Here is a 12808-nt window from a genome sequence, read left to right as displayed (position 1 = left end):
GACTGCATCCAATGAAAAACTCAAGGCATGAGCAAGGATTGCCAATTACTTAAAAACAATCCATAGGTATGAATTTTAGATTACAGAGGAAGATCTGAAGAGCAGAGTCACCTAATCTGTCCGCTTGCTTCCACTGAGAGCTTTTGCTGAGTTTTCACGATATTTAAATGACCTGCCTAATGTCAGTCATCTTCCTCACGGTGGCATCTCCTGAGAACTACTGGGAATAAGATTGAGCACAGCCAGTAAAAGAATGAGTTCTCGGCTTTGCACTGTGGCTCACACCTGTACTCTTAGCACTTTGGAAGGCCGAACCAGGAAGATAGCTTCAGCTCAGGAGTCCGAGACCAACCTGGGCAACAAAGCGAGATCGGTCTCTACAAAAAAATTAGCCAGCAGTGATAACACATGCCTGGGGTGGTCCCAGCTGCACAGGAGGCTAAGGCAGGAGGTTCACTTGAGCCCAGGAAGTCAAGGCTGCAGTGAGCTGGTTGTGCCACTGTAGTCCAGCCTGGGCAACAGAGTGAGATCATGTCTCAGAACGAAAGAAATGGGTTCCTTTTTGTCCTACAGAGAGTAAATAATTATAGAATCCTCAAGAGAGGGAGAGGACCCTTGGAATCACTCAACAGAGTTGAATAACCGGAACCCAGAGTGATCTCCTACTTTGAAAACCTTGTCAAGCTGGGGCACAGAATCCAGAATTCTGAACACAGCCTCCCTCGCGATCTGGTCCCTACCTCACTAACCTCCTCTTGTACCACTGTCCCCTTTGCTCCCTGAATTCAAGACAAACGCCAGCCTCTTTTAGTTCATTGGATAGGCTAGGCTTGTTTCTGCCTCGAGATTTTAGTAGAGGCCACTCCAAGAGTGCAGAACACTTCACTCCAACTCCCCACTGCCCTGTAAACTCTTTCCGTAATTAAATCACTGAAAATGCAACTTTTCTTCTTTCCAGTATCTCTCTGTTTAATGTCTGGTTTGCCATCATATTTGAGGGAGTAACCCTATCTGTTATGTCTACCACTGTACCCCTAGATCAACCTCTACTGAACAATGATGCATGGCTCTAGAAACACAGATGGTTCTGAGGAACCAGCCTGCTGGTCCACCAGTGTCCCCATGTCAGGAAATATACCAACATGCACCTACCAAAGGCTTCCCCCAGAATCCTCCGCTTCCTCCTTCCCCTTTAGTCCAAGTAGCAAATCAATCACCAAATCCTATCCAGTCTATCTACCAAATATCTCACATCTGACCATCTGTCTCCATCTTGCTAGTCCAAGCTACTCTCACTGATAATTTACACAACTGTAATAACCTACGAAATGGTGTTCCTGCCTCTAGAATTGCTTCCCTCCAATCCCTTTAGTCTAGACTGAATTTTAAAGAGCACACATCTGATCACATCATTGTGATGCATAAAACCCCATTATCCTAAGACAAAATCCAACTTCTTTGTTCTGCTTATAATGCCCCCAAAATACTAGCCCCTGTGTATCTCTCCAAATCCGTAACTTAACACATCCTCTGAGCTCTCCATGCTCCAACCATCATGACAGATTTTAGGTTCCTTAAACTTACCATACTTTCTCTTACCACTCTTGAAGAGCTTGTCTTCAAGTCTCACTCAAATGTTACTTCCTCAGGAAGGCCTCTCTAAACCCTCAAACTGGGTGAGCTGTTTCCATGACATCACAACAGCCCACCCTTCAGCATTGTTTGCCTGTATTGTTCTTGTAATTTCTTCTTCCAGATTTGTCTCCATGGGGACCTGTTCTCTGCCATGGCCCCAGTGCCTAAGCCAGCTCTGGGGCCATATTGGCTCTTAAAAAATATTGGTAAAAATCAATGAGTAAATGGATCAATAAATATATGGGAGAAAAGCCAGAGTGATCCTATGGTGGGGGGTTAATTTGTATAGCAAAATGTAGATAAAACAGAGATTGCAATTTAGGGGGTGTGTCCCCCATTTCTAAGCCAAGGACTGGTAAAACAAAAAACAAACAAAAAAATAGCATAAACCCTTCCAGTGGAGAGGTCCCACTGTTCCGATCGTACTTCCTTCCCTCCCTCCCTCCTACACAAGCAGAAGATAAACACTGACTCGTTTTCTGTGGACAGGAGAATTCACACCCTGCATTTCATCACATCAAATTATATATATATATATACATACACACATATATACACACATATATAGTATATATATCAAATTATATATATATATATAAACCAATATGACTCTTCGTCTTGTCTTCTCTTCCAAAGGTGTTGGACTTCCATATCTGAAAGCAGTGCTTTTCAAAAACAGACCTCCAGCACCACAGGCAGAAAGAAAGAAATGATCTGAGCAATTCCAAATGACTCCGACAGAGGTCTCATTCCCAAGTCCTGGGTATCACTCTCTTCTTCTTAGTAATTAAGATATGCGATTTGGGCCAGGCGCAGTGGCTCATGCCTGTAGTCCCAGCACTCTGGGAGGCCGAGGCGGGCGGCTCATGAGGTCAGGAGATCGAGACCATCCTGGCGAACACTGTGAAACCCCGTCTCTACTAAAAATACAAATAATTAGCCGGGCGTGGTGGCGGGCGCCTGTAGTCCCAGCTACTCGGGAGGCTGAGGCAGGAGAATGGCGTGAACCCGGGAGGCAGAGCTTGCAGTGAGTCGAGATTGCGCCACTGCACTCCAGCCTGGGCGACAGAGCGAGACTCCATCTCAAAAAAAAAAAAAAAAAAAAAAAAAAAATGCGATTTGGTGATTCCTGGTTTTGTAAGAACTGGGACTTTGTTAAATCCAATCACAAAAGCTCATTTACATTGAGTAGAAAAGAAAGACTTGTGTTCTTTGGGTACACACTAAATGCTGATGACAGAAATACAATGTTATGAGATACATATGCTATAGTAGATTAACTGGGGCTAAGGCTTATCACTCAGAAGGATGGGAAAATTCCTTCATTTGTGTTTTATTTTCACTCCTATTACAGAAAAAGTAAGGTCCCTTTCTGAATAAGGTCCCTTTTGTTTATTAAAGAAAACATGGTATAGGGAAAACACTCTGGGGTCAGAAATAAGGAACTTAAATTCCAGTTCCACATTTACTAGCCATGACTTTAGGCAACGTAGTTAACCTCAGTTAGTCTCCAGTTTCTTCATGTGTAAAGTGGTGATATTAATATATACCTCCAGGGTATAGTAGGCTGCTAGAGTGGAATCAAGTGAGATCCTGCAAATAGTGTCGCTAGAAGTGTCAACCTCAGGGAAAGCAGTTACTAGTGGTCCTCTTACACTCAGCCAGCATGGCACCCGTGAGGGTGGCTCTATCTTCCAGCAGGACACTAGATCCACAGGGAAGCGAGAGCCAAGAATTAGAGAGGAGATGATTATTCTTCGCAACAGAACTACAACTAAGACCCAAGTATATTAAAAGACAAGTGAAACTCCCTTCTTCTATTGTTCATTCACGGTGATCGCCGTCTCTGACGCTGACCACAGTGCTAAGTATGCTTAGTCTGCTTTTCTCTTACTCCTGCTGAAAATCATTTTAAGATATTCAACCTCAGAAAAAGGATCACTCAAGCTCAGAGTATTCATTCTTGGGCCCTTCCGAGCAGTGAGTTTTGGGGTCTGCACAACAGCATGGGTGACAGATTGCAAGCAGCCATGCCAGGGATGTTTTGGTGCTACTCACAGGCCTGAAACGGGGTCCTGCTGGAGGTAAGGCAGGGCTTTGGCATTAGCAATGATCTCCTGAGGCAGAGATGAGGGCTCCATGCGTTGGAACATGGGGGCATTTTTCTGGGTAAAAAGAGGGAAGGAGAAGAAAACAATTCCAATGACTACGGAGTTTGCTATGGGGAAAATACAATTTACATGGATAATACAGGCACATAACTTATCCCTTGTTTGACCATTTTAACCTTTGATCCACTGGGTTTCTAATTCCACGTCACTACAAAGTTCTTGGGCCCTGCACCCATTACTGCTGCTTCTAAGTCCTTGCAGGGCACTATGCCCCAGGGATGCACAGGCCTATCCCCTCCCGCAACTCCTCGTGGCCCACCCACTTAGCATGCTGGCATTGACCTTCACCTGTTCCTCCAGCTGCTGCCTCTGCTTCTTCACCTTACTCTGCTTATAGTAGTCCATGATCATCATTGCTGCATAGATTTTGCCCACAGTCAGGTCAGAGGCTAAAAACACAAATGTGGTATGATGGTGAAGAGGGAGAAGATGATGGGATAGAGTGAGGAACCTCTAAGCTTTGTTACCCACTCTCTGGAACAGGTCTGCGCTGTCAGTCACCCATTCATCCAGCATATATTGAGGGTCCCCATGGTCCCAGGATCTGAGGATGCAGTGTGCATAGGTCCCCTGATCTGTCCTCAGGGGGCTTGCATGCCCACCTAGTGATGGTGATGATACTGAGGATAAGCAGTACATGAGTAAGCATCACGCCTACCATTCTAAATCTCTATAGCTAAGTGACAACATCCTTTCTCCCATGAGGGTTTGCTGAGGAGTATTATGTGAAAGGAAGGAGCTATACACCCAGGAAGTCTCATCCACAACCACAGTGACCTATCTTAAAGAACATGTTTTCAATTAATAAGGACAAAAGGGACTTAAGGATAAAAGGGCAAATTTCCCTTATCTCTTTGATCACTCTGGGTTCCCCCAAAAGACGTAGCCTTCATTTGCTGGGCCCACAGTGACAAGGATACCCAGGAGAAGACCCAAACCTTTGGGCATGGGCACAAGCAGATCCAGCATCTTCTGGGATAGGTGAGGCCAGATGGCTAGGGTCTCCTTTTGTAGCTCTGAGTCTAGCTGCTGCCTGTCTGCACCACCTAGAATAAGATAAATTACTAATAAATAGAATAGACCCGGAAATAACCAGGACTGAGGGAGAAGGTGGAGGTAGGAGCTGAATCAGCAGGGCACCTCATATTTTAAGAAGAAATCTTGGCACCTAGTGACAGTGGATCTTGCAATACCAGGACTTTCTGCTGAAGAAGCAGAACACATTTTGGCTCCTGTTTTCAGTGACTCAGGGATATCCTGCCAAGAGATCCGAGACCCTCAGACTAAGAGCAACTTCCTCATTCATTCTAAAAGCCTCCCGGGTGCTCAGTGTATCAGAGGAGAAAATAAAAATAGCCGCAAGTACGTTCCTCTGCCTTCTTATCCATACAGCAATCCTTCCAGCAACCCTAACTCCATAGTCTGAGTGATCTGATTTTAAAAAGGATTTAGATTGCACAAGAGCAGAAAGGCTAAAGGTCCACCTGGAAGTAGTAGTAAACCTGTGCCTAAACCATTGATTAGAAATCAAGAGGAATAAAACACTACCGTGGCCTCTATGACAGCACCTTCTGCCACAGAAGCCTCTCAAGACTTCAGAAAAATAAACATATATGGAAAAAAAGGACAAAATTAACCTTTGGTCAATAAATATTTCTAGAATACCTATTGTGAGCCAGACATTGAAGATCATTACTTTTAAAGCTGAAAGAAGCCCTGGAGATGATCAAACCATTCATTGTACCAGAAGGAAATGGTAAATATTAGTTGATTCAGATACTTGATGTTCAGATGACTGCATTGTTGTGTCCTTAGCTGGACAGATGACAGTTCAAATATCTCCATCCTATGCCACCTGCATGAGTTGTTCCAGAATTCCTCCTTGCCACCTCCCTTCCTAAGCTTACCTTTGGCAATTTTAATGTCCAGAGCTGTCCGGATCAAAGCCATAAGTGTGGAGGTGAAGTGGACCGTCATGTCCTCAGCTACTGGCATGTTCATCAGGACCAACCTCTGTGAGAAAGAGAAAAAAGAAACAGCAGGCAAAAAAAAAAAAAAAAAAAAAAATTGAAAGACACCTTAGTGAGAAAGGAAGAAAAGGGCAGAGGTCAAATGCACAGACAAAAAAGAAGGGCAAGGATCCCCATCCCCTGCCCCAGTCCTTCTCTCCCTGCTTCTCATTTAAGGCTTATTTGCTGCTTTTCTTTTTTCTTTTTTTTTTTTTGAGTTTGTTTTTTCTCCACTGAGAGAATGATGCCAAATTCCAAAGGGAAGGAGCTTCCCTAATCATTCTGTAGGGCTCCCCCGATGGAGTCCTAAGAATGTCTTTGATAGGGATGGGAAGTGATTTCTAAAACAAGTGTCTCAAGGAAAGGAGTCAGCTCTGGGAGGTGGCTCCATTCCCTGTTCAGGGCTGCTCCATATTTCCACTTGTCCCATGAATACCCCCTGAAACTCACATGGAAATACAGTGAGAAATGAGATTTGGCTTTGCTTATCTAACTTGAAAGATGTATCCTGGTGCCCCCTTTTTGAGTCTTTAATAGATGAAATTTGCCAGCACATGATTGAACATGCATAAGTCCAACTTGTCTAAAGGATGAGGTGGAGCAGGGTGAACGAGGGGGAGAGTGCAAACAGGCTCTGGGGTAGGAGGATGGGGAGAGCGGAGAAGACAGAATGAGAGAAGGGTGGCCCAGGCAGGAGCAGAGTGGGCAGGCCTTGTTCCCCTCACCCAAAGAAAGGGATCACACTGAAATGGCCAAATCCACTTTCCAGAGAGTATCTTGCTTTTGGAGTTCTTTTACTTTTCCTCCAACCCCCAGTCCCCTTCTCCCACCAAGCTTCATCCCAGCAGTACAAATTCAAGGCCACATTCTACCACCTGGTACTTTTGGATGTGGCCATCGTGAGCAAAAAGGATGCCAGCCCCTAAGCTGTGCACGAGGAGCCATGTACTGGGGGGAATGAGGGTCCCTAATGGCCATGTTCCAGTGAGATGCTCTCTGGGGCCATACAACTTGAGGTAGCAGCAGGAGAATGTCCTCTGGCAGAACCACCAGCCTGGCAGAGAGGGAAGTACCTCTTCCCAAAGAAGGGTCTCTAACGTTCCATTGCAGCATCCTGCCTAAAGCTGATGCCACATGGTGTCTTAGAGTGGAAAGACAGTTTCTTGTTTGGATTTGAGTTCCATCTCTCTCCCACTTCTTTAAACATCTAGAGGAGTGGAAACATTACTATGATGTGTTCCTAGGTAAATGAAAGAGCTCCAGAGTTCTGGGTCAGTCTAAATAGCAAAGGGGAACCGACAGTAACTATTACTAATGGGTGGCAAAACAACTCATGTCCGAAAGCTATGAGCACCCCAAGGGCAAATGACTCCCAGTGTACAATAGTCTCTAAGCAGCAAGCCATGGGGGAATCCACCCATAACTCCGGGGCCAGGCCCCACAACTGCGTTATGCCAGTAAGTCAGATTCAATGCCGAATACAACTTGTGCCCATGATTTCCCTTCATTTTGAGTATTTCCAAGAGAATTGGGTAGCTGGGTTAGTGGGATAGAGCTGCATTCCTTAGTCTATCACAGGATGGAAGACAGGTTCCTCTTTTCCTCTTAGACCTAGAAGGAACCTATGCCATTCTTCCTGTCACGGGTGAAAACATTTGTTATGAGTTTTCCTCTCTCCTAAAAATTTCTTGTTTAAAGTAATTTTCTCCTAACAATTCCATGTATAAAGGAATTTCTGCATGATCTCCTTAATTTATCTGATTGAAGATATTTCTTTGCATACGAGCACTGATAGCTGTTTTGCTGTAGGCTTCCTTCTTGCCCATATATGCCATCCCATAGGCCACCACTCTGCCTCCTCTAAAAGGAAACACATCACTTAACACTGCTTGTCAGGTAACTCACTCACAAGAAGCCACACACTTGTAGAAACACAAAGTATCACATAAAAAAACATGTTGAACAGTATTAAAAACCATTCCTTGTATTATCTCATGACTTCGTCCTGGGAACCTTCCTGACTCTTCAGTCTCATCGTGCCTTTCCTCCTTAGTTCCCTCCTCCGCCTCCCCAGCCTGGCTTCCTCCCCATGTTCTGGCCTCCCCACAACTAGATCCCATTTCCTGTTGGTCTCTAGCCCAGAACAAAGAAGGGGTGGTCTACCTTATATGCCACTTTGGAGGGACATCTCTTGCCGAGGCCTAGCGGAGGTGACATGAGAGTCAGCATTTCATACATCTCAGTGTAATGGATGCGGCCACTGCTCATGGAGGGTGGTGAGTTGGGGTGGGGAGGGTTAGCGGGGCAGGGAGGTGGCAGGGAAAGGAGAAGGAAGTGGGGAGAAGGATGCAGACAGGTAGGAGAGGAGAACAGGCATTCCCAGAGAGCAAAAACGAACAAAATACAGAAAACAGGAGAAGAAAAAACAAAATGGACAAACGGGAAAAGAATAGGAAACCTGTTAATCAAGGCAAATCGTAGACATGACTCCATCCTGGTGCGGTTTATATCATGCCCCACACAGACCCAGGAACACTGGTGGCAACCTTCGGTCCCTATGACTCTCCACGGGAACAGTCACAGGGACTCATTTTCTCCTCGATTAGCATCCCCCTGACTTCCCTGTTCACTTCATCCCTCCCCAGTACAGCACAGCTTATTTTCAATTCCCAGGGCTGTGTGTGAGCGGTATAAACCGGATAGACGGTGCTCCAGCCATGGGTTGGAGTTTCTGACCCCGGCTGGGGCGCTGGCCTGAAAGTCAGGCTATTCTCCACTGAACCCACAGGCAGAACGTCGTGTATCCCCCCTCTGTGGTGTGTGTGCAGCAGGAGGCGGCGTCTTGCACTGAAGGTGGTGGGCTGTGCTTGCTGTCAAAGAGTTGGCCCCGTTGCTTCCACCTGGCTCTGTGGACAAGACTGCTCTTTATTCCCCAGCATGTGCCAGGTCGATGGCATGCTGGGGACAGAAGAAACAAAAACAGGAGGAGGAAGAGCATCTTGCATGCCATGCTACCCTCCCCAGCTCTCCCACATGCGGCTGCGGGTTTCACCAGGGTGGAGTTTAAAGAGTCTCAGCAGAGGCAGCTGTCCAGCCTCCTGAGTACGGAATCACTGTGTCACCATCCCAGGCCAGCTGTATCCCAATTGTCCAGGCTGGCATCCTTCCTGAGCCTAGGTCATCTTCCAGCTGCCTGGGCAATGCTATGCCCCCAGGGAGCCCATGCTTCCCTCCACTTGCACCAGGAGAGGGTTCCTTACCTAACAGGCTTGGCCTTACATAGGGGCTTAGTAGAGCCATTGGGATATAGAGAGTTCCCCGGGTATGGCAGAGTTGAGCAGGGAGGTTCTACTCACCCCTGAACAGTATCCTTGGTCTGACAAAGAAGTGACTTGGAAATTATGACAGCCCCTCAGATCCCTCACAGCAACCCATGGCAGGAACCTAAGGCATGGACTCTGCTCAGGAGTGCTTCATTCACTGTGATCTTCCCAGACTCTCTGAGCTATTACTACCTTCTTCCACACAGCACCAAATCCATGCCTCTTTTACCTACTCTCACCTCTTGCCCTCTTTGTTTCTCACCCCTTCTGTCCTATAGCTTTCATAGTCATTCTGACCAGACCATCCAGGAGCTAGGAGGGTGGGATCACTGGGATCATACTGGATACATTACATATGGGATGATGACGCTATTTTGCTAAAACAAGGCTTCTCTGTCTCCAGTGAAAATAAGCCAGAATTCTTTTGCTGGGTTAAAAACATTTCTGCATTCTATAGAGAAAGGAGAGGTCCCTCTGATTATACAGACTAAGGTGGACCTGTGTGTGTGTGTGGTGTGTATACATGTACATACACATACATGTGTGTGCATGTGAAGAAGAGAGTGATCACATTGGTCTTCATATGAAGTTCTTAACTCTTCTGCCTTTTCCCCAAAGTATGCCCTTCTGCTTATATAACAGCTGCTGGTTCTGGAAGGGTTTGGACCTCTTTAAACTCAAAGGAAAGCAACATGAAGGTTCCCTCATGTGGCACAGTGGTGGTGGAGCAGAGGACAGAGAGGAGGGGTTAGATGTTGCATCCCACGGCAGGTCATGGCTGGGGACTGGGAGGCAAACCTTGCAAGCCACCCTGTAGGGGCAGTTCTCTCCCAGGCCCAGAGGAGGCGAGATCACCCGCACTAATTTGTACATATCCTTATACGGGATCCTGCCGCTGTAAAGGAAGCACAGGTGGGTTAATAGGACACTCAGAGAAGGGTGGGAAATAAATGACAGCTTAGCCATGAAGAGGATGGCTGAAAGAGGTCAGAGCAGCTTCCTTCCTTGGGCCTGGCAAAGCCAGACCAGGAGAGACTGAAAACAGTAAGCACCAGATAACCATTACCTTGCCAAACTGTACTGCTGCAATTTTCTAAGGAAATCAGTGCCCATTCAATGCCAAAGGGAACTGCCTAATGACCAAGAGCACCCCATGATACCTATCTGGCCCATACCTGGCCAGATGCAGACACAGCCCTGGCTCTAGCTAGGCTTCTAGGAACAAAGCCTGCTAATTCACAAATGACTCAGACTGCTGTCCAGAGCAGGTGCCAGGCTGCCTTGAAGTGGACTGCGAACTGTTTGCTTTTCACAGACACTGATTACAGTCAGTTACTCAGACCCGCTTGTCAGGGGCAGTGGAAAGTCAGCGGCTTTCTGCAGTCTGGAAGAGACAAATTTCCCATTAGGCTAATTAGCAAGGAGCACAGCTGGCATGAGGGAAATCACAAAGGGCTTTGCTTCTCTTTGTGACAGATTTTTCTGCGTTCAGCTTGGGCAAGTCTTCTCTACTCGGTAGGAGCCTGCTGAGGTCTGTGTTCAGAGAGCAGCCAGGGAGGAAGCCACGAACACTCCCCCCCACCCCCCAAGCCCTCTTCCTGCCACTCAGCCAACAGCAGCTTGGCTGGAGTCAGCCAGAATTCTAGCTATCTTACCAACCTTTTCCCCAGGAGCCCACTAGAGAGTACTAGCTTCCTATGGAAGGGATAGAATTATTGACTGATTAATTTTCAGTGGCTACAGCATCTTCTCTGTCGGGGTCCAGAAAAAGAAGCAACACCCAGGCATTTGCAGGTCTGTATACACCCTGGTACAGACCAGGGTTTCCGCTGGAATTATAAACACAGCCGTCTCCACCTCTGTGCATTCAGTCCTTGCTGGCAGCCATATGGAGACTGCCGCTTCAGCCCAGCTTTACTCTTCCTAGGCTTTTTGAAATTTGAGGGTTGATTCCTCCTCTTCTTCCGGATAGCAGCTCATCAGTACCTCCAAGTCTCCCAACTCTTGAGGTAATTTAGCCAGCTGTCCTTTCATTTTGCCTTAGTGAGACTGGGAAGTAGGTGGGTTGGAAGTGGCTATAGACTGACATTTTTTGCAACTGGTATCAGTCCTCCTTTTGAAGACATTGGCTCACGTTACTTTTGTTAGTCTTCCTCACCCACCTTATAAAGAAAGCCAACCAAACTCTAACTAGAATGAGTGACACTGTGAATTTCAAAGCACACAGAAGAAATTCTTTGTCTTTCTGCTCTTTCCCAGTCCACATTTCTGAGTCTCATGTTTCATCCTCATGGAATCATTTCTTCCCAGCAACTGGAAAGAGTAGGGAGAAGCATGCTTTATACACATGGCATTTGGATCCCAAGATAAGTGAAACCACAAGAAGCTGGGGTTTCTGGAAGCCAAGGATACCTGAGTGAGCCCAGATGAACAATGGACTGTTTGGCTCACAGTTGGTTTCTCCTCTTGGGTGAGTGAAGAGGTCCCTTCTTAGGCTCCCAATCCCATAGATATCCATGCTTACAGAGGCCGATTTTCTAGACATTCCAAGTAGCATTCCCGTGTGGTTATTGTTGATTATAATAACAGTTACACACATGATTTAATATCATCCTCACAACCACTTTGCAAGTTAGGTAGGTATCACGATCGCCATTTTACAGATAAAGAAGCCCAGAGTGGTTATGTGACTTGTCCAAGGCCATGGAGCTGAAGACACGCAGGCCTGGCTGCCTTCTCCTCTAACACACTGCCCATTGCTTTCTATGATCTATTTACTAGAAAGTAAGACGAGAAAGAAAAAGCTGTTGCTCAGCCATTGTAATAGGAATGGATTTAGATAACTCTGTACCCTAAGTCATTAATAATTAATAAAGGAAAGAATTCTGATTCACCCTTCCAGTCGCTAAAACAGTGACCCAAGTTCAGCAGCCTCACCAGAGGATAGATTTTTGGGAAAAGTCTCTGATCATGAAGGGGGTTCCAGGTGGAAGCAACTTGGTCCATGCCTGTGAAGGATAACATTTCTTGTAGTATTTTTCAGAGGGGGACCAGAATGGATAGACGATTGGTGAGTTAAGACCCAAAAGCTAAAATGACCTGGAACAGGACAGTTCCTTTGGAGTGAGCATTCACAGAACTCTCACCTTGTCCTCAGCCATGAGGGCCAAAAAAAAAAAAAAAAAAAAAAAAAAAAAGGCAGTATTTTCTGCCTTTATACTCTAAAGCAGGGATTAGCAAATGTTTTTGGCAGTAAATTTTTTGACAGTAAACTATAGGTTGATGCAAAAATGGCTTGCAATTACTTTTGTTCCAACCTAATATTTCTATAGTAAATACTTTCAAATTTGAGGACCATACCATCTCTGTCACAATCACTCATCTCTTCCTTGTAGTATGTAAGCAGCCAGAGACAATACATAAACGGATGGTTGAGCTGTCTTCCAATAAAACTTTATTTGCAAAAACAGACAATGGACTGAATTTTGCCCGTGGGATGTAGTTTGCCAATCCCTGCTCTAGAGCCTAGAAGGCATGCTATCACTTCAGAACTACTCAACAGCAAGAGAGACAGTTAAGAGGTTATCTTCACCAATTCCTACCATTTAATTTAGTCCATGTAATAAAAACCCACTAACGTTTAAGGGAACAGTTGGAAGAACAACTTGTT

The 12808-nt window shown here is 45.8% G+C and overlaps 1 protein-coding gene across 3 annotated transcripts in view; it reads right to left on the bottom strand.

Annotated features, from left to right (window-relative positions):
• The window catches only part of CACNA1E (calcium voltage-gated channel subunit alpha1 E), a 335424-nt gene that overhangs the window by 17377 nt on the left and 305239 nt on the right, over positions 1 to 12808 (bottom strand). For all 3 annotated transcript variants that reach the window (XM_023203509.2, XM_023203510.2, XM_023203511.2), the window contains 5 exons: positions 7979 to 8075; positions 5714 to 5819; positions 4745 to 4852; positions 4095 to 4195; positions 3694 to 3800 (listed from right to left, as the gene is read on the bottom strand). In XM_023203509.2, coding sequence (XP_023059277.2) covers positions 3694 to 3800; positions 4095 to 4195; positions 4745 to 4852; positions 5714 to 5819; positions 7979 to 8075 — 519 coding nt within the window. The remainder of the gene's footprint in view (positions 1 to 3693; positions 3801 to 4094; positions 4196 to 4744; positions 4853 to 5713; positions 5820 to 7978; positions 8076 to 12808) is intronic.

Source organism: Piliocolobus tephrosceles, chromosome 1 (genome assembly GCF_002776525.5).
Source record: "Piliocolobus tephrosceles isolate RC106 chromosome 1, ASM277652v3, whole genome shotgun sequence".
NCBI lineage: Eukaryota > Metazoa > Chordata > Mammalia > Primates > Cercopithecidae > Piliocolobus > Piliocolobus tephrosceles.
This window is presented reverse-complemented; position numbering and strand designations above follow the sequence as displayed.